General features: G+C 49.8%; 1 protein-coding gene across 1 annotated transcript in view; it reads left to right on the plus strand.

Annotated features, from left to right (window-relative positions):
• Positions 1 to 367: 367 nt before the first annotated feature.
• LOC144163713 (uncharacterized) overlaps positions 368 to 19515 on the plus strand; it is a 37032-nt gene continuing 17884 nt past the window's right edge. The window contains exons 1-3 of the mRNA XM_077694465.1: positions 368 to 407; positions 1510 to 1615; positions 6586 to 6755. Of these exons, the coding sequence (XP_077550591.1) occupies positions 368 to 407; positions 1510 to 1615; positions 6586 to 6755 (316 nt within the window). The remainder of the gene's footprint in view (positions 408 to 1509; positions 1616 to 6585; positions 6756 to 19515) is intronic.

Consider the following 19515-nt stretch of genomic DNA (forward strand, 5'->3'; position numbering starts at 1 on the left):
ACACACATCTTTTTAAAACTTCCGTATTCTGATGTAAGTTTTAAAAGAAATTTTCGTCGAACTTGTTACGTAGGGAGGGAAATGAAAAAAAACTGTCGCATGACATGGTCTGTCCAACTTGCCTAATTGGCTGACGAAATTACGCCTTTCTGACAAGAAAATAAAACCAGTACTGTCAGAGCCAGCAGCCTTCCACACACTGTTTTATACGTTTCACTACGTCCTTACTGCTGGCAGTGGCACTAGTTGTTCAGCAGTAGCGTGGCACTGTTAGTGAGGTCATCTGTCGTCATGGGCTTCCTTATAGACGTTCTAGATAGTCTCTAGTCTGTACTTTGGGAGGTCTGGTATTTATGAAGGTAGCAACATGTTCAGCAGTGAACAATCCAGGATACGCGAGTCGTGCAGTAAAGCAGCATATTTTGCATCGCTATTGGGGGGACATTAAACCAGGGGGCAGGCGTCATCTCGGGTGGCGTGGTGGATGCCTTGGAATGCCTGGAGCAGAGGCCCTTTTGAGAAGCTCCTCAACGGCTGAGCCGTTGTAAGTGCCTCAATTGGCTTGGCTGCTTTCGCCTCTTCCGCTGCTGGTTTGTACGCTTGCGCATTATGTCGGCCAGTTGCACCATCCATTCAGCCGCTGTCTTTGCCTAGAACAGCTTGATTCAGTCAACGGTGGTCTTGTTTTCTGAGCAAGGAGGAAGGAATTAGGCTCTTCTATATTGCTGCAACCGTACGGCAGCGGAGTGAAATAACCACTCCGTCAGCGTGTGGCACTTGCTTGCGTAGTAGAAAAAGCAAACTGCTGAATGACAGTACGAAGAAGCTGCTAGTCCTCCAGGTAAGTTGAACAACAAAACGGCGGCGAATGCGGCGACCGCTTACACTGGAAGAGGTAGCCGTAGCACGGTCTGCCTGCAAGTATGTTTTCCTCGGGCTTCCCCCTTCGGCAACTGGACAACGTATAGGTTTTTTAGTGTGCTCTATCCTTATCCTAGGCGACCCTTTTTGACGCTGAGACACTTGGTAGTGGCTAGCTCACTCCGCTTGATGAGTCTGAGTATTGTCTTTACTTGTTTGAGCTGCGCTGCAGCATTCCTAGGATATTGAAGGTTACCTGGCCCTTCATTTCGATCCAGCACTGGCATTTTTAGGACTTCGCCTTCTACAGTTGGAGCACAGATATTAACTTTCCTTCCCGCCCTTATTTTCGTCTTCTTTTCTCTGCTTGCAAGAATGCATTGAATCATAATCACGGGGCGCATTTTGCAGCAACAGAAAAGGTACCTCAGTGCAGTGGTTTGCGTAGTGCAGTTGAAGTGAAATTGGCAGAAACATTGCGGTTCCTTGAGTCTCCCTAACGCCGCAACATGTTTAACTGGAGGAGTTTAAAATGCCGAGGCTAAGGGGCAGACATTGCTAGCACGCAGCACCGCGTGAATGGTACTGTACTGTACTGTACTCGTCGCGTTGCACTGTATTGTGCGTTTGCACCTTTGGGTGTTTCAGGGGTGGACCAGGATGCTTCGGCCCTGCTGTCCAAAGTCCTGAACATGGAGATTAACGTCGTCCAACCTGAAACTCGGCCGCCACCTGACACCCTCCAAGGACAGAGGTAATCTGCGCTACTCGCAACTTCTGTTCCGCTGCCTTCATCTCTAAGGCTGAACAAATAGCGATTTCTCCTTTTGAGGCCTAGTGAATAATGATTGATTTAATCGGAGCGAATATGCTAGAAAAACGGGAACTTTTTCCCGTTTCCCTCGCGTCTCCATCAAGAGGAGACTCCTGCAAATGCTCCCGCTAGTAGTGCCAATGCGACTTGTAATGCTTGTTTCCTTTCCGCTTGCCGTGGTGGCCTAGTGGGCGAAAGGAGCCACACAATTTGCCCTGTTGTCTCTTCCTGCAGTCCTTCCTTGTACCACGCGGCATTCAGCCACCGGCCCAGAATACAACGCACCCCCAGCACGGCCAAGAAGCAGCCCACTTGGCCAGCAGACGGCATCCTTGCGTTGAGACAGAGGCCTAAGAAGCAAGGTGGGTATCGCTGGCCCCTCTTCGCACAGCAACTTGTGCTGAATCCTGACCACTGGAGAGCACTGGTTGGTACATCCACAGTGGCACGAGCAGACAACTCGAATTGTGAAATTGAATTGTCTCTGCTCCCTCTCGAACCAGTGTTTTGGCTGTCCCCCCAGTGCTTGCATTGTGGCCGAGTGCTCTCCTGTGTTCTGTCCCACATCGCGTGCCAGCCTGCCTCGCCAGAATTAATAATATCCTTTTTGCGAGATAGTTGTTTGGCCTATTGCGGCCACTCTCATTGCGAATCGGCTCGGCGTGCGCCTGCGTTACTGTACGCTGTGTTTCTTGTACTGGAGCCGAGTACACGTTGTGAGATTGGCTCTCCTTTCTTGTTTGCTGGGCTGGGCATTTCTTTCCACGTCCAAATGTGCAGCTCAAAATGTTGCAAACTCTGCGTTACAACACTGAGTTTCAGCAGGGGCAACTAGGGGCGAGGGTTTACGGTGGTGGTGGTGGTTGTTGTGTAGTATCAGCCTGGGTTAGCCTGGCTGGATATGCCGGCAAATGCTCCGCCGAACCTGCTCCTAATTAGTCAATGTTGGGATCCTTTCACCATGATTTTGCAAGTTCAGTCTCCTGAAAGAGGCTCAGTAGAAGGCGCGACACGCCTCTGCGCAGCATTTAATGTCCCCTCAGGAAGACAATGTGGTCTAGAGTGTTGTGAGGGGCTGCCAACTTTTGAATCGCTGAAAGCATTGCAGTCCACTCTAAATCATGCTCTGGACAACACATTACATAGTGAACATCCCCTACAACTACACACGACGAACACAGAGGCGATCGCACGAGGCCCACCTTGAATAGCCAAGCTGTGGTCTTCGCTGAGCCCGTTCGTATGCGGTAAAGCAATGTTCCCGCCGATTTCGTAAGTCCCTTTGTGACGCAAGGCTGATGATAGGGATCTCCAAGAAACCTGAAATGTCCGACGACTGTTCGCCTGAATTTGTTCCAGTGATCGGCGGAATTTACAGTCGGTACAAATTTCAGCGCATTTCGTGCTGTCTGATCAGCGGTCTCATTGCCCTTGATGCGACAAGGAGTGGAGTCCATTGAAACGGCAAATTAAAACCCTTGCTGCTGAATTCTTCCGCAAACCGCAAGGAACACTGACGGAGCATTTTCGTGCGGATCCCACTCTGAAAAAGTTCTAGTGCTGCTTTTGAATCAGTCAGTATTACAACTTCCTGCGGCCTAGCAGACTTAAGTTTCCTCAACGCAGCCACGATGGCAATGCACTCGGATTCGGTGGAGGACACCACATGATCCAGGCATGCCGCCCGGGAAACGTGGCCAATGACATACGCCGCTGCACTTACTCCTCTGTCCGCATTGACTGAGCCAACCGAAAAAATTTGAAGGTGATTGGGATAAGAGTTCTTCAAATGTTCCTCAACCAAAAATCTGGCTGCTTCCACTGGCTTTTTTTGCATGACTCTCATTTGAGGAACACGCAGGTGACACTCAAGGCTATCGTAAGACCATGTCGGCATTGAGATGGAATGTTTCCCTGGCCACTGACGGCACAATATTCTCAGAGTGTAAGAGCAGTGTACGCATGAAAGGCCATCCTTGTTTGAAGCACCCTTATCATTGCTCTTCCAGCACTGCTTTCCCCTAGACGCATTACCTGCGTCAGTAACCTTTGTGATCCCATCACGCGGAGTGTAGCAGACTGACTCTCCCGTATGACCTTCTCGTTTGCCACTCCCTGAGGAACTCCAATTGCTGTCCTCAGCCTTTTCCTATGCAACGCCTCGAGGCGCTCATACTGGGATTCTGAAGCGGAGATCAAAGGCAAGCGGTAAAGACTGCGACTCAAAATTCGGGCTCATTGCAGCTTAATCATGGACGCCGGGTGCTTCCCCCACTTAGCTCCAGCAATCCTCCTCAAAATGTTCACACGGAGAAGCAGAGCCGAAATAGTCATCTCGACTGTCCGTCGTCAATAGTTTGCTGTCCAGGGTGACACCAAGGAACCGCACGTGAGTCGCTTGGCGGATAGGCAGGCTTGGCAACGTTAAATTATCACGGGTAGGTCGCCGCCGGTTCCCAGGGAACGAACAATAAAGCACTTCTAGGGCGAGAGCCTCAGTCCGACGGAGGGAAAATATTTCTGCATGGTGTGAACACTCGTTAAGCCATCACTGCCAGTCACTTATGTTGATATCCGGACAACCAGATGCAAACATCGTCAGCGCACCGGATACATGAGCTCGTTGTCGAACTTCTTTTAGTGCTGCAGGCAGCCCAGCCATAGCCACGTTGAAACGAATAGGATAAAAAACACTACCCTGTAGTACCCCCCTTGAGACGCTTCTTTTTTTCGCTCAGCACACTCGCCAACCGTACTTGCATGTACCAGTCTGAACAAGCCGTGAACGAAGCGAAGAAGGTTTCCTGAGAACCCCACTGCATGTGGTCTGTTTACTACTGCTTGTCGCAGGACACAGCCATAAGCCTTCGAAACGTCCAAAAACAGAGCTATCGTTGACAGTTCATGCACTCGGTTATATTCGACATGGCAGATAAAGTCCAGAGCACTATCCTTGGCACTTAAGCTTCGTCGAAACCCAGTCATGCTGTATACTAGTTTTTTATAATGATCTAGTCCCCAGGTTAGTCTTGCACAAGCCAATTTCTTCATCATTCGCCACACAGGATGTGAGGAAACAGACTGGTATGAAGACACCGCCACCGGCACCACACGGGCGAGTTTCCACGAAGAAGGAATGGCACCAGTCTCCCAAATGTGGTTGTAATACCGGAGGAGATCGTTTTTGCGTTCTGCAGGCAAATTAAACAGCATTTCATTGGTGACTTCGTAAGGCCCTGGTGCACATCGTTTACGGGTGCAACAAGAAACAGACCAGACAGACGTGTTTTGTTGTTTGTTTCTTCTCATGTTTGCGTGTGTAAACCCTTTAAAGGATTTTAGTAGCCTGCATGGAGATGGGCTACAGGAACGTCGCTCAGCCCTGCACATCAGGTAGATGTCAAGTGTATGAGCTCTTGAAATACCATTTGGAACTTGATTGATTGATTGTGGGGTTTAACGCGCGGACGCAACGAAGGCGATGAGGCGCGCCGTGGTGGAGGGCTCCGGATTAATTTTGACCACCTGGGGATCTTTAACGTGCGCCGAAATCTCGTACACACGGGCGTTTTTGCTTTTGGCCTCTATCAGAAAACCATTTGGAACTTGGTCGCGTATCTGTTTTCAATTTATGTGCTAAAAGGGTAGACAATGCTGCACCTTTGTATTTAGTAGCATGAAATGAGGACTGTGGGGCAGTTGCGCCTCAAGGGGCTTCACTCACCCAGAAACTTTACTCAAGCGCCTTCTTCAATTCTCCCTCTTCATCGCTTGTTTCATGTGTTGGAGGCAGGTACGAAAACAGTTTTGACTCCCCGTGGCAGCATCCAAATGATGCAATCGAACAGTAGCTCTAGCTGGCAGAAAGTCATGTCCAAACGTGCTTGGTTACTGCCTTCCCAAAGGGTTCAGTAGGGCCACCACTGCAGTTACTTCTGATCCCATTTGTATGTGCCATATCTTGTTACAGTGTAGAGTAATTGTGTCGTGGAGTATCGGCTGAGACTACAAACGGGCTCACATAAGTGGCAGTGTTGGTTATTCTAGTAAGTTTGTGTTGTCAGAAAATCTGTACGATGAGGGTTTCGCAGTGTTAATGTGCGGTAGTTTGGCGAGCAGTGCGTATATAATCGGGTGTTTGCTCAGAGCGCGCGTTGCCTACACCGTCATTCTTACTGGTGAACTACAACAATATGAAATACATTGCAAGTGCATATAGCTCGCGTTACGAAACTTGGAATTGGTGCTCAATTGGTGTTTGATTTTCTTTGCCTCAGCCAGTTGCACGGCCGTAGTGCATCGTAACTTGGTTTAGAAAAGTAGTGAGTCAGCCCTCGACTACAGATGACCTTCCTCTAAGCAGTCATGTTATCGATTCAACTTCAAAAATTCAACCACAAATGAGATGTTAAAAACTATTAAGTGTTCTTTTACAGGGGCCATAAGTACAGACTTGGTTCATTCAAAGGAATCTCAGTTGTAATGTGAACTTACATCTACGCAAGATGCTTGGCAAAACTGAAGCATGCACGTGAAGCCATAATGTCACAGGATCTTGTTTGTGCGTTATGCCTCCGCTCACCTAAGCACCCCCCCCCCCCCCCAAGAAGCTCGACTAAAATGGGACCTCCAGTTGCATTTGATCGGACAACTTGGGTGTGAATTTGCAGTTAGCACAGGGATATCCTTAGTAGCGGCCCACACTACATCACTCCTGCACTTATTTCACTGCTGTGAAATTGTAAATTCTTGTTATCTGTTTTCTGTCCTAGGTTAAAAATGGCGTCTGTCGTGGCTGTAATGAAGCTGAGTTCCCAAACGATCCTTCTCTCAAATTGGACCCACTTGCCCCTTGAAAGACTGCCCCGCAGTCCAAACGGGCATCCCCTTCGTTTCCTGTGTGTGCGCAGGGGCGGCTGCGTCTTCGACCGGCGTCTCCGATTTGGCTTCGGAGTCCCCACGCCAGGCCCTCAAAAGGCGCCGCCCGCTGCCAGGAGGTTTGGCCGAACCCGGCGAAGGGATCCCGTTGCTGGAGCCTCCTGTAAAGTCGCCCCGGAGGTCACGGCCGTCGGAGACTGTGGTGAGTGCTGAGCACTTGCACGGCAGAGCGAGGACCTCGCCATTGCGCTGCCCGAGCCCCGTTTACACAAAGACGTTCAGGACGTTTACTGTGGCCACTTGGGATGTTCTTGTAGGGCCTCTACTTTACAGCAATCTCCGAATTGCCTCAGCAGCTACTGTAGAGATTTTTGTTCGTTCCGCCCGTGTTCCGACTGTAGTTCGCAGCTAACCTGCTTTGGCCCGGGGCTCTTCTGCATAATAGATGTGCTTAGGGAAGAATTACACTGAAGCACCGTGGAAGGCACTTGAAATTGGCGCCTTTACTTCTTTTTTATGGGACCGTGAAGGCAACTTGCTGCTGTGTTTTGTTAGGTTTGCGCAGTTTGTACTTGGCTGCAGTATTGTTTGGGGGGATGGCATCGCAGAGGGATTTCTAATGCTAAAAGGGCGTGCATTTTGAATTACCTTCTTACTGCACTTTAACATGACTTGGCAAGCTTGTTGGAAAAGTGGATAAGAGGGGTTATACTAGCTACACCTTCGAAAGGAAACGCGAAGGTTGAAGTTGTGGTCACAGCTAGTAGGTACAACCTAGCGAGGCCTCTTGGCGTGAACAGCCGTAGGTAGCAGGTTGAATAACCGCGAACTTTGCTGTAGATCTGGGCAGTGAAAGTGGCTGGAATTAGGCAACTTGCACTAATTAGAACCTGAGTGCTTTGAAAGCTTTTATTGTATTCCCTCAAAATTGTCGTGTTCTAGCTGTTCAGTAGAGAGCAGTATTAGAGCGGGGCTGAATCTTTTTTCTGTTATGGCGGCAGAACTATTGAGGCCACCACAATACCACAGCACGGTGCTTGATGTGCCCAGTGGGTAGTAGCCTAGCTGATACAATACGTCAATTTGGAGGTGCAGGTGTTCGCTGGAAGGGAGGAGGTGCGAAAGCGCCTAATAGGTAAACAGGTCACAAGAAACAGAAATAAAATTTGGCGAAAGCAATATAATGGGAACAATCGGTTTCTGTGTAGTGCGATGAAGCATTGCGATGAAGATTACAAATTTCAAATCCTTCCAGTGATGCTAGTCCTGTCTCGATAGTTAAGCACCACTTCCAGCGCTTTGCTTTGCACCGATAGCGAGGGCCGTGGACCACGTATCTTCAAGGTCGTTCATCCTCGGCTTAGGTGCTCTGTTTTATGCTCAGAAGACCGCACCTTCTGTGCATGCACCCAGAGCAGATGCTGCATTGTTTGCAGCGATCTGCCTTGGCGCAACCACAAACCCTTACCACGACAGGCCGAGAGACGTGCGGCTTCATCAGCGCTGCATTGTGAAGTAGTCGTTGGTGTAAAATCTGTAGTCAGCGCAGCAGTGGCTCTGGCAGCTTCATCTCGAGCTATGGCTTATGTGATGTCAAAAGGCATGATGTTGCTCTGCAAAAAAAGCCCGGAAGCGGTTCCGTTCAGCTGAGACAAGTACTTTCATCGTAGTTGCGGTATCACGCTTGCTGAAGAATATCTTCCTCCTACTCATCACACGTTTGCCCGCTCGAGGAGAGTGCACAAGGCATCAGTCCCAACTACCTCAGCCTACCGTTCCAGAAGTTCTTTTGAAAGATCCGAGCGGTATAGGGCTTTTCTTAACTCAATTGTTAGAAATAATAAACAGCCGTTTCGACACCATTCAGAGACAAATTGATTCACCCAAAACTAGAAATCTGGACGGCAAGCGCAAACTGGAAATGCCCGAGCTTCCAAGAAACGAAAAAATGCAGGTAATAGACCCCAATGCAGAAGACACTGACTTCAGCTCCACTGACGATGAATAATAGAGCACCCACTTCCAACACAAAACTAGAAATCTGGCAATGGAATTGCCGAAGCCTACAGCGCAAGCAACACAGTTTAGAAAAATACATTGAAGCAGCCCCCATCCAACCAGACATAATCTGTCTACAGGAAGTTGGCAATAACCCTAGGTTACAGGGATACTACACCATAAAGGAAAATGAAGCGACGCGTATAGCCACCTTGGTCAAGAAAGACGTGACAACTATTGAACACAAGCTCGATACGACCTCGTCACATGCCCTTCTTGTAGAGCTAATCCCGACAAAAAGAGGGAGAAAAAGCACCTTCGTCCTTAACATCTACAGTCCGCCATCCAGTCGGGACGACAATTTCGAGAAGCTCTTCCGAGAAACCATTACAAAATCCAAGGGCAATCAGGTCATCATTGCAGGCGATTTCAATGCCCCCCATAGAGAATGGGGCTATAAGCGCAACACGAAAAAGGGAGAGAGCGTTATCTCTGCAGCCGAAGCCTGCAATTTAACCTTCATCACTGATCCCAATCAGCCTACCAGAGCAGGCGGGGAACGAGCCAGTGACACATGCCCAGACTTAACTTTCGTAAAGACGGACGAGGACGCCACATGGACGAACTTAGGAGAAAATTTGGGCAGTGACCACGCCATTATCAGCATTTCAGTCTCAACAGCCAAACTCAGGAGAAATTTGGGGGTAGTCAAGATCACCGATTGGAAGAAATTCAGAGAACAACTAACCAACGATACCGACAGCTCACCGAAAATCACATCTATTAAGGATATCAAGGATTGGTGCGTTCAGCTCAAGAATAAATACCTCAGCGTTACCCAAACACTACAAAGAACGACACAAACTCCAAACATCGACTCCCATCTAGCCCATCTGTGGGAGGCAAGAAACGGCCTAACAAGGCGGTGGAAAAGGCAGAAAAAAAACAGAAAGCTTAAAAAACGAATCGCAGAAATCACCAAAAAGGCGAGAGAACACGCAGACGTTTTAGCGAGACAAAATTGGAATAATTTCTGCGAGTCTCTGCAAGGCACCTTGAGCACCTCCAAAACCTGGGCACTGCTTCGAAGTATGCTCGACCCTCTCGCAACAAAAAACGCAAGCAATCACCTACTGAAACGAATTGCTTATACCTTTCAGGGCAGCAGTGATGCCCTTCTCGAAGAACTTAAAAACAAACTAACTGGAACACAGCTCCCAATGCCTTTCACCGGAGCGTACAAAGGTAGACCAAATGAGCTCCTAGATAAGGAAATCTCAAAGGAAGAGGTCTACAGTGCAATGTTAGCAGCGAAGAAGAACACGACACCAGGTTTTGATGGCATAACAAACTCAATGATCCGAAATCTCGGCGATCGCCAGGTGGAGGAGCTGACTGAGTACCTCAACGAGCAATTATGGACAAAGGGCGAAGTCCCGCCGGAATGGGAACATTCGGACGTAGTCACAATTCCGAAACAAGGAAAACCACCAGGAATTGATGCTCTCAGGCCCATATCCCTTACGTCCTGCTTGGGGAAGGTGTTTGAAAGGATCGTCGCGAACAGACTAGTCAACTATCTAGAGGATAATGACATGATACCGCCTAGCATGCCGGGCTTTAGGACTGGACTGTCCACACAAGACGCCTTCCTAATACTCCGAGAGGAAGTGCTGCAAAACATCCCCAAGGGAGGCGAACACCTCGTTCTAGCCTTAGATCTGAAAGGTGCCTTCGATCATGTCTCACACCAGGCCATCTTGGAGGCACTAAATGAACTGCACTGTGGGGAGCGAGCATACAATTATGTAAAAGCCTTCCTATCGGATCGCACCGCGTCCATAGGAATAGGAGACATTCGATCCAATCCCTTTCCTATGCCCAACAAAGGGACGCCGCAGGGCTCCGTAATCTCTCCCCTGCTTTTTAACATTACCATGATCAAAATCGCAAAAAAACTGCAAACCATTCCCAACATAGGCTTTACCCTTTACGCCGACGATATAACAATCTGGGCTACTAAAGGATCACTGGCTGCAAAAGAAGAGGTACTTCAAGAGGCTACAAATTTGGTGGAAAACCTGGCTGCATAAAATGGGTTACAATGCGCACCAGAAAAATCCGAAGTTATCCGAATCCACGGCACCCGCTATGTAAGCCCAGGGCCAATAAACATTAAGCTTGGAGATTACACAATACCCGAAAAAGATCAAATACGAGTCCAAGGGATGTTTATACAAAGTAATGGCAAGGCAAACTTCACCATAGAAAGGATAAAGAAGTCAACTGTGCAAATTGCAAGAATAGTGAGACGAATAACTAAAAACAGAGCCGGCCTCAAGGAAGAAGAAACTCTGCGCATTATGCAGGCCTTGGTAGTCAGCCGCCTGGCATATAGCTTGCCTTACCACTGCCTTAACAGACAAGAGACTGATCAAGCCAATGTCATACTCCGCACGGCTTACAAAGCAGCCCTCGGTCTCCCAAACTATACATCAAATGAAAAGCTGATGAGCTTGGGTGTATCCAACACCTTTGAAGAAATCAGAGAGGCACTTTTCATCTCGCAAAAACAACGCCTGGAAAAAACAAAAGCTGGCAGGGCTATCCTGCAAAGAGTGGGGTCCCCCGCGGACGTACACTCGATTATTGACAAAGTGGACATGAGCAGAGAAGTACGAACACGACTGAAAGTGCTCCCCCTACCTCGAAACATGGACCCCTGCCTGCACAAAGAGAGAAGAATAGCACGAGTAGCCTTCCTACGGAAACAACTTGAAAACAAAAAAAAATGTCATCTACACCGACGCTGCTTTCTACAGCGGGAAAAATGCCTCCATAGTTATAATTGATCACGAAGGAGCCATCAAGGATTGCCTCACGTTAAAATATACCACTGCCGACGAAGCCGAAACTTGTGCTCTCCTCCTGGCAATCAGGTATTGGCAGCATAAGAACCAAAGCCTCCAAATAGTCACAGATTCCAAAAAGGCCACGCAAAACCTTATAAATGGAAGAATTCACAAGCGACTTAAAAAATTAGAGTCGAAAATGTCGAATCAATTCCACCGCATTGTCTGGACTCCGGGACACGAGGAGCTGGAGTAAAACGAGAGGGCCGACCAGGCTGCGCGCGATCTTACAAACCGCGCTGCTAACAGTCCTAGCCTTCTGCAGCCCCTCCCAAGTGGCTTTGGCGAACGCCTCACTATCCAAAGAGGTGAACGAGCCCTTTTCCCCAACCCGGACAAGAACCTCTCAGGCGCAGAAGCTCAAACGCTGAGGCAAATCCAGACGAACACTTATCCTAACAAATCCCGGCTATCCAAAATGTTCCCTCAAACACACACAGAAGCATGCAATAAATGCGGAAACCCTTCCAACTTATTTCGCGCAACATGGGCCTGCCCTATCATCTGGCCTTCAAGAAACAATTCCACAAATACGGTCGCGCTATGGGAGGCAGCTCTGGCCAGCTCCGACTTTGGGATTCAGAAGGACTTAATTCTTCGAGCCCGGAGAGGAGCAGAAGAGTCTGGGGCCCTGGAAGGAGGGCACCACCCCTAAAGGCAATCGCGCCACGTGCTTTTTTCCTAATAATAAACGTTTCATCTCTCTCTCTCTCTCTCTCTTGGCCCGTGGGAGGGAACAGCCTCTGTAGTAGCTGTGCTTAGGCGTATGGTGCACAACACAATGTGACAAACTGCTCAATGCACAGCCAAAGGCTTTATGATAGTAAACCCAGGAGTATGTGCCAATCAATGCGTGAAGAGCGATCTAGTGAGGCTCTCAGTTTGTGCCTTTATCACTCCCTTAAAGCTCTTGATCACGTGGCTTCATCACTTACGCAAGGGTATCTGGAAGTGCGAAGACCTGAGGATACCTCATTTTGTTTTGTCACCCAATGGGGCGGTGAAAGTGAACGCTTTTTGTGTTCGCTGGGTTTTGCACTTGATTAAAATCATCTCATCGCACGTGCTCTCTGGTGTTGTGTTTGGGTTGACCCTGGCGCTGTGTTCGTCGGGGCAAAAGCAGTCACCATCGTAGCCGTCAGCGTCACAACAACTAGTCCTTTATTCGGGCACGCCTCTCCGCTCCACGTCAAGGGCGGCGCCACCAGACGGCTGGCTGAACCCAGGTGGCACCACAACACCTCCTTCCTTCAAGAACTTGTGTAGCTTTACAAGTTCAGACGGGCTGGTGGAACTACACGGTGGCCACTACGTGTTCTCATAACACCATCGTCGCGATGGTCACTGCCGACGTCTGGTACTACGTGTGGTGCAGTGTCCGGTATGTCCGCCTTCGGATTTTCAGAAGACGCACCCTGCGTTGTGTCCGTAGGAATTCCAGGGTCCCGACAGGTTTCGCTGATTACGCTGCAGGACTGAAACTTGATCAGTCTCTACAATATAACAGCGAGGTCGTTTGCCCTCACTTAACACTGTAGCTCGAACTCCTTCAGGTCGAACCCACACTCATTCTCCAGTCTCCAGCAGAGGCAGCGGCCTAGCTTGATGGTGCTAGTTAAAGTTGCACTCACTTTTCGTCTTGTAAGACGCATTACTTGTGGCCACTGTGTCTCTAGCAGGTCAGGACGGTTGCAGCAACTGTTTCGTCTTCGGTAAGCGGGTTGAGTTGCCTCCCCATTAGGAGTTGATCCGGGCTGAAACCATTCACTCCCAGGGTATCTCTGTAGCTGAGTAAAGCTATATGTGGGTTACTCGATTTGCCAAGCAGTTCCTTCACCGTGCGGACCATCCTTTCAGCCTCTCCGGTTGACAGAGGAAAATGGGGGCTGCTGGTCACAAGGGTGAAACCATAGGAGTCGGAAAACCTCTTGAGCTCATGGGAGGAAAATGGCGGCCCATTATATATCTCACAACTCCTGGGATACCATGTCGAGGAAATATGCTTTTGAGCACTGCGACGACTGCAGAAGCTGTAGACGACCGTAAGGTAATAACCTGAGGGAAGCGGGAGTATTAATTCACGACGAGCAAAAACGTTTGTCTTTTGCTGTGGAAGAAATCCATGGCCAGAACCTCCCATGGGGGCTCGATAAGGGTGTGAAAATAAGTAGCTCCGCTAGATTAAAACGACTCCATGCACACTGTTCGCATCGGGCTGCCATACTCAATGTCTTTAAATATCCCCGGCCACCACACCAAATCCCTAGCTTTCGCTTTCCACCGGTTTATACCTTGATTGGCGTCATGCAACACATGCAGGACTACTGTTCTCAAGGAAATAGGAACTACGATGCATGCACCTTTGAGCAGAAGCCCGTCACAGACTGATCTCGTCAGCTACCGCAGCCTACTCGTCAAATGTAAGGGCAGCTTCTTATGAGGCCAATCACGTTGGGCAAAAGAAATAAGAGATGTGCACTCGCCAGGCTCTCTTGACGTCGTCCGGATGCAATAGCAAATTTGAGGATGCGTTGCTCACAGCTTCGGTTGCGCACAACTCGACCATGTAAAGGGGAGCAGAAACCTTCGATGGTATCCTTGAGAGAGCATCGGCAGTTACTAGTAGTTTGCCTGGGACATACTGCATGCTGAACTGGCAGTGCATGAACATGAGGCGCAGTCTTTGAACACGAGGAGGGAGCATATTCAGTTCTATTTTGCTAACCAGAGTGACTAGTGGTTAATGATCCGTTTCCATGGCAAAGTTTATCACGTTCGAACTCATCGAGCCTGCGGATTGCCCATGTCGCCGCCAGAGCTTCCTCTGTGTGACTATACCTCTGTTCCGTGACCGTCATGAAGCGAGAAGCAAAAGCCACCGGTCGACGTTCTTCTTAATGTTGCGTTTGAAGTCAGACCGCTCCGAATCCGAAATAACTGGCATCCGCCGAAATCGTGGTGGTGTAGGAGGGGTGATACAGTCAAACCTCGATATATCGAACACGGGAATATCGAATTATTGCCTATATCGAACACTTTCTATATCACGCGGAAAATCACCTGCATTTTTAATTTTTTATTTCGAACTGCGACGGACATGAAATGGGTATATCGAACTCCGCCACCCCAGACTGCCCAGACCGCTCGCGCTCTGTTGACAGGCGGCGAGCTATCCCGCCGTACCCTCGAGGATAGCGGTGGCGCGATGGGCGTTCCCGACTGCGGCGCATCGGTTGCACCGAAGCAGAATTGGACGGTGCAAAAGAAGAATGCGAGCTTGAAGAAACCTGGGGCCAGCTGGAGCGCTTTGTTGGTGCTGAGCCACGAAGCATGTGCATTGATGACTTTGTTGGCGGTGACGACAGCACCGGAACGACGGCGAAGTTGACGGATGTGGAGATCCTAGCGGAGCTAGGTTACTACTGAGCGCACAAACGAAGACGCTGCGGAGGTTGTACTCGCAAGTGCTGATAGTGCCCCGCTGCCGACTTCGACCGAGGCTTCAGCGGTTTTGGCCCTACCGCACCGCTACAGCAGCGCTATAGAAGGCACCGGCCTGTCGCTTGTGCAACGTTTGAACTACGTTGAGAAAGTCGTGTATAACACGCCAGGCTACCCTGCTGCAGTACTTTAAGCCAAAAGAACAAATACTTTGAAGCACCAAGTCAGTATTTACTGCACAATTCGTTCATTTATTGATTTGTACCAGTTCATGACGCGTTTTGTACGTAATTCTATATATCGAATTCTGGTTATATCGAACTATTTCGCGGGCACCGCGCTGTTTGATATATCGAGGTTTCACTGTACATTGCCAGGTGGCGTAGGAGGGGTGATACATAGCCATACACCTATCTGATACCAGCAGTTGTTTGATCTTGCTGAAGGCTGACTCTTGTTCGTGGTGCCAGGACCAGGCCGTTTTCTTGCTCAAAAGAGCACACAGGGGTGTCGTAATTTCTGCGCTGTTAGGGAGGAACCTTGCTAGGTGGTTAACTATCCCGAGAAGTGGGCGAAGTTCGGCAATGTCCTCGGGTGCTTCAACATTCTTGATAACCTCGAACTTTTCTGGATCTCGTCTGATGTCATTAGCTGAGACAATCACCCTTTGGAAAGGCACTTCGGACGCACCGAAGCAGCACTTGTCTTAGTTTAGAGTTACTCCGGCTTTGGAGAGACGACAAAGGACTTGCTCCAAACGGGCATTGTGCTCTTTCTTGTCGCGACCGAAGACAAGGATGTCGTCAATCATATTTGCGACATTTTCTTGACCCTCTAGGATCCTTGCCATCTGCTTCTGAACATATTCTGGAGCCGATGTTAGACCGAACGACAGGTGGCAAAAACAGCATCGACCAAAAGGCGTTACAAATGTCAACTCTTCAGACTCAGGAGCAAGCTTTACCTGGTGAAACCCGGCTGTAGCGTCTAGCATAGAAAAAACTTGCGTCGCCTATCAGACCAAGCACTTGCTCGACAGTGGGCAATATGTGGTGTTCTCGAAGCACAACCACATTCAGACGAGTCAGGTCGACGCAAAGTCGGTAACCACCTGAAGCTTTTGAAACTGCTACGAGTCCCGCACACCAAGGTGTTGGCACATCTATCCGACGAATGCCTCCTTCAGCCTCCATTATGTCACGTTCCTCTCAAACCACCCTTTCCAGTTGGATAGGGACGCGTCTAGGTGCACTGAGTGAAACTGGTACGGCGTCAGGTTTGAGTCTGATTTGGTAGTCATCTTTTAGCGTGCCGAGGCCCTTAAACAGTTCCGCATAATGGTTCGAAGCGGGGGTCGCTACGTCACCAAGACATTTGACGACCTCTAGTGCCTGCAGCGCGAGGAAACCCAGTAGTGTAGTTGTGAGTGACTGCACCACATAGACTGCACCACAAGAGCTGGGCGACGAACGATCCCAGTACATGAAGCGGCTGCCAACGTGCACCTGTCAACACGCTGTCCATTTTGTCGAGCTGAAGGGGAACTGCAGGGAAATCAGCTGGCACTGCCGAAACTTCAGCACCGGGGTCCACCTTGACAGGGGCCGCGTAATTGTATACCGTGACATCCATGTACTTAGCGTGCTCGGTCTCGTAGGAGAGCAGCTCGTGCGCAGAAAGTGTCGAGCAGGCGACGACTTTCGGGGCCCATATAGTGTAAAAGTGAGCGCACTTGCACTTCGACAGAGGCGTGGCATATTGCGAAGACCGCCGCGTAGTCCTCGTAACGTTTTTTACACGCTGGCCAAGACGCAGCGTTGGTGAAGTCGAACGCGTCGGGTTGCCGAAGCGAAATCCCGAGCCACTTTCATTCAGGAGTCTGTTGCTCGTCGGCTATGATTTCTTCTTCTGCCGCGGTAAGGATAAGTGAAGGCGTCTGTTCGCCAACTTCTGACACCATGTTGTGTTTCGGTTGACCCTGACGCTGTGTTCGTCGGGGCCAGAACAGGCACCACCGCAGCCGTGAGCGTCACAACAACAAGTCCGTTATTCAGGCACGCCACTCTGTATCCCCGTCACGGGCGGCGCCACCAGACGGCTGGCTGAACCCAGGTGACACCACAACATCCTGGGTCATTTCCAGGTGTCTGACATTGGTACCGTGGAAGACTGTAGCGCCATCAAGCGTTGTCAGGGAGTCGTCCGCCAAATATACGAACTACGAAAGTTCGCCATTCCATCGCTAGACCACTCTTCATGCACCAAACGCCCCATGCTCATTTACTTACCGTCATAAAGCTGCTTTCCTCTGTGTAGCAGAATAATGCGGTCAGGCATGTGTGCTTGCTACCTGCTCTTACGCCACCCTACCGCAGTTTAGCGTAAGGGCGTTACCGTACACATAAGGTAAGCGAATAGCGGAACGCAGCGGCGCGATACGCGAAAGGAGTTTTAGTAAAAGGGATCTTCCGCGCTTCGTAAACGTTCGTTCACTGTGGTGGCGCCATCTGCAAGAGCAAAGAGGAAGCGCTTCACGGGTGGGTACATAAAGCATTAGACACCAAGCCGATCCATCAGAAGATTCGTGCGCATCGCGAAATCCGTCTAACTGTATTATCCACGTTCTACATTTCGCAGATCCGCGGTTGACCAGTCGTAACAGCTAGAACTGTTTCTTTGACGCCACCTGTATGCATGCGGAAATCGTTTGCCACTTCGATGGGGCCTTAAAACGATTTGTGCTTAAAACTCCTCTCAAAAGATTCACGTCGTCACCTGGCGAAAATCGAAAGGTCTGCGCTTTCGCCACTTTTGTCGCCGTGTTGCTATTTGCAGCGGGTCTCGCTCTCCGTGATCTAGTGAGAGAGGCACGCAAGCCCCACAACGTAAGCTCGCTGTTTTGCGGAAATAGCGTACGTATCACGAACGTAAGCTACGCGCAATAATAACGTAGCCTATGACGCATGCGCAGTGCACGGGGTGGCTCAGTGGCTAAGGCGTTCTGCTGCTAAGCGCGAGGTCGCGGGTTCGATTCCCAGCCGCGATGGCTGCTTTTCTGATGGAGGCGAAAAGCAAGAACGCCCGTGTGTACGAGATTTCGACGCACGTTAAAGATTCCCCCGGTGGTCAAAATTAATCCGGAGCCCTCCACTACGGCGCGCCTCATCGCCTGCGTTGTGTGGGCACGTTAAACCCTACAATCAATCATCAGCATGCGCAGTACAAGAACGGAAGGACAGAACCTAGGCTATTTCTATCATGAGCATGCGTAGTGCAGGAACGGAAGGAAATGATGTACGCTTTTTGTTAACGTACTCCTCCGTACAATACGCTAAAACTTTCTAATAAGGCGCTGTTGTTATTCTCATTACTCTCGCACAGCACCGAAATGCGGAGAAACTGCCCAGCAAAAGTTCGCGCAAGCCACGGTTTTCGCGGTGCGTATACGTCTGCTACTCCAAATGGGAGCGATAACTTTTGTAGCCCAAATGTTTGTGACGACAAAAACAATACTGCACTACGCACCTTACCCTGGAGTAACACCAGTCGGCGTGTGCCCAGCCCGGCATCGTATGCTGACGTGACACTTGCCAAGGTCAGAGAAGGGGGCTCACGTTGGTCGCAATGCATTGCAGGTATCCAGCCTATCGGGAGGCATTGCTGCTTGTTCGAAGATCTTAACGGCGCATGTCGACGAAAGGAGGAAAATACCCGGAGACACAACGGACGGTCTAGACAAGGAACTAATGCAGTCGAGGCATGCGCAAATAGGCAGGGTGCGTGCCGTAAGGAGCGACGGCCAATGCACCAAAGGCCAAGAGCGGCCGAGCCGTGCTGCCGTCCAATGGTCTACCTTTGAGGGAGAGCACTTCCCACCAGCGCTAACTGTTTGAGTCAATTTTGAGGTCAGTCCACCGCAGGAGTGATAGCCGGTTGCGCAGCAAGGGACGCTTCCGCCATCCCAGCTGCGCCAAGCGGACAGCAGGAGAGGCGGGCCGCAAGGCGAACAGACGAGCAGCTACGATATTTGCGCCATGAAGCTCCAAACTAGTTTATCAGCGCCATCCTGCACCACATCAGCCCTGCTGTCCCCAACGTGTTTATCAACGCCGTCCTGTGCGACAGCGCCCGGAGGAATCCGCGAGAAATAACCGCCATGATGCCCTGTGCGGCCAAACTTGGCTGAAACATCGCATTTTCCGTTTCACCAAGGCAATTTAGTTTCGGGTTCATCAAAACTATGAGTGGCTATGCAAGTGATTTTGGCTTAGCCATACGGCCACAGGCGATTTATATGTGTCGAATTTGGTGTTGTTTGCCGTTGCCGGACGCTGTGCCATAATCATTAGAAATTGAACAAAGGGAAGCAAAACTTTGTAGTGTCTCAAACCGGAAGCAGGCATAAATGGTGCAGCTTGCACTATTGGTGCAAAGTGGGAGCTTCAGCAGAGTGGGGGTTAGGCCTTGCTTCTCCCCACACTGAGAAAGAATCACAGGGGAGAGGGAAGTAGCCGGACTCTAGCAGTGAAAAACCGTTTTGGGCGGCACTGTAAAGCAAAGACCATTGACACGTACAATGTTCTCTTCTGTTATACACTAGTCATTCCTTTC

This window comes from Haemaphysalis longicornis, unplaced genomic scaffold (assembly GCF_048455015.1).
Source record: "Haemaphysalis longicornis isolate Haplotype H1 unplaced genomic scaffold, Haemaphysalis longicornis Haplotype H1 scaffold_13, whole genome shotgun sequence".
Lineage (NCBI taxonomy): Eukaryota > Metazoa > Arthropoda > Arachnida > Ixodida > Ixodidae > Haemaphysalis > Haemaphysalis longicornis.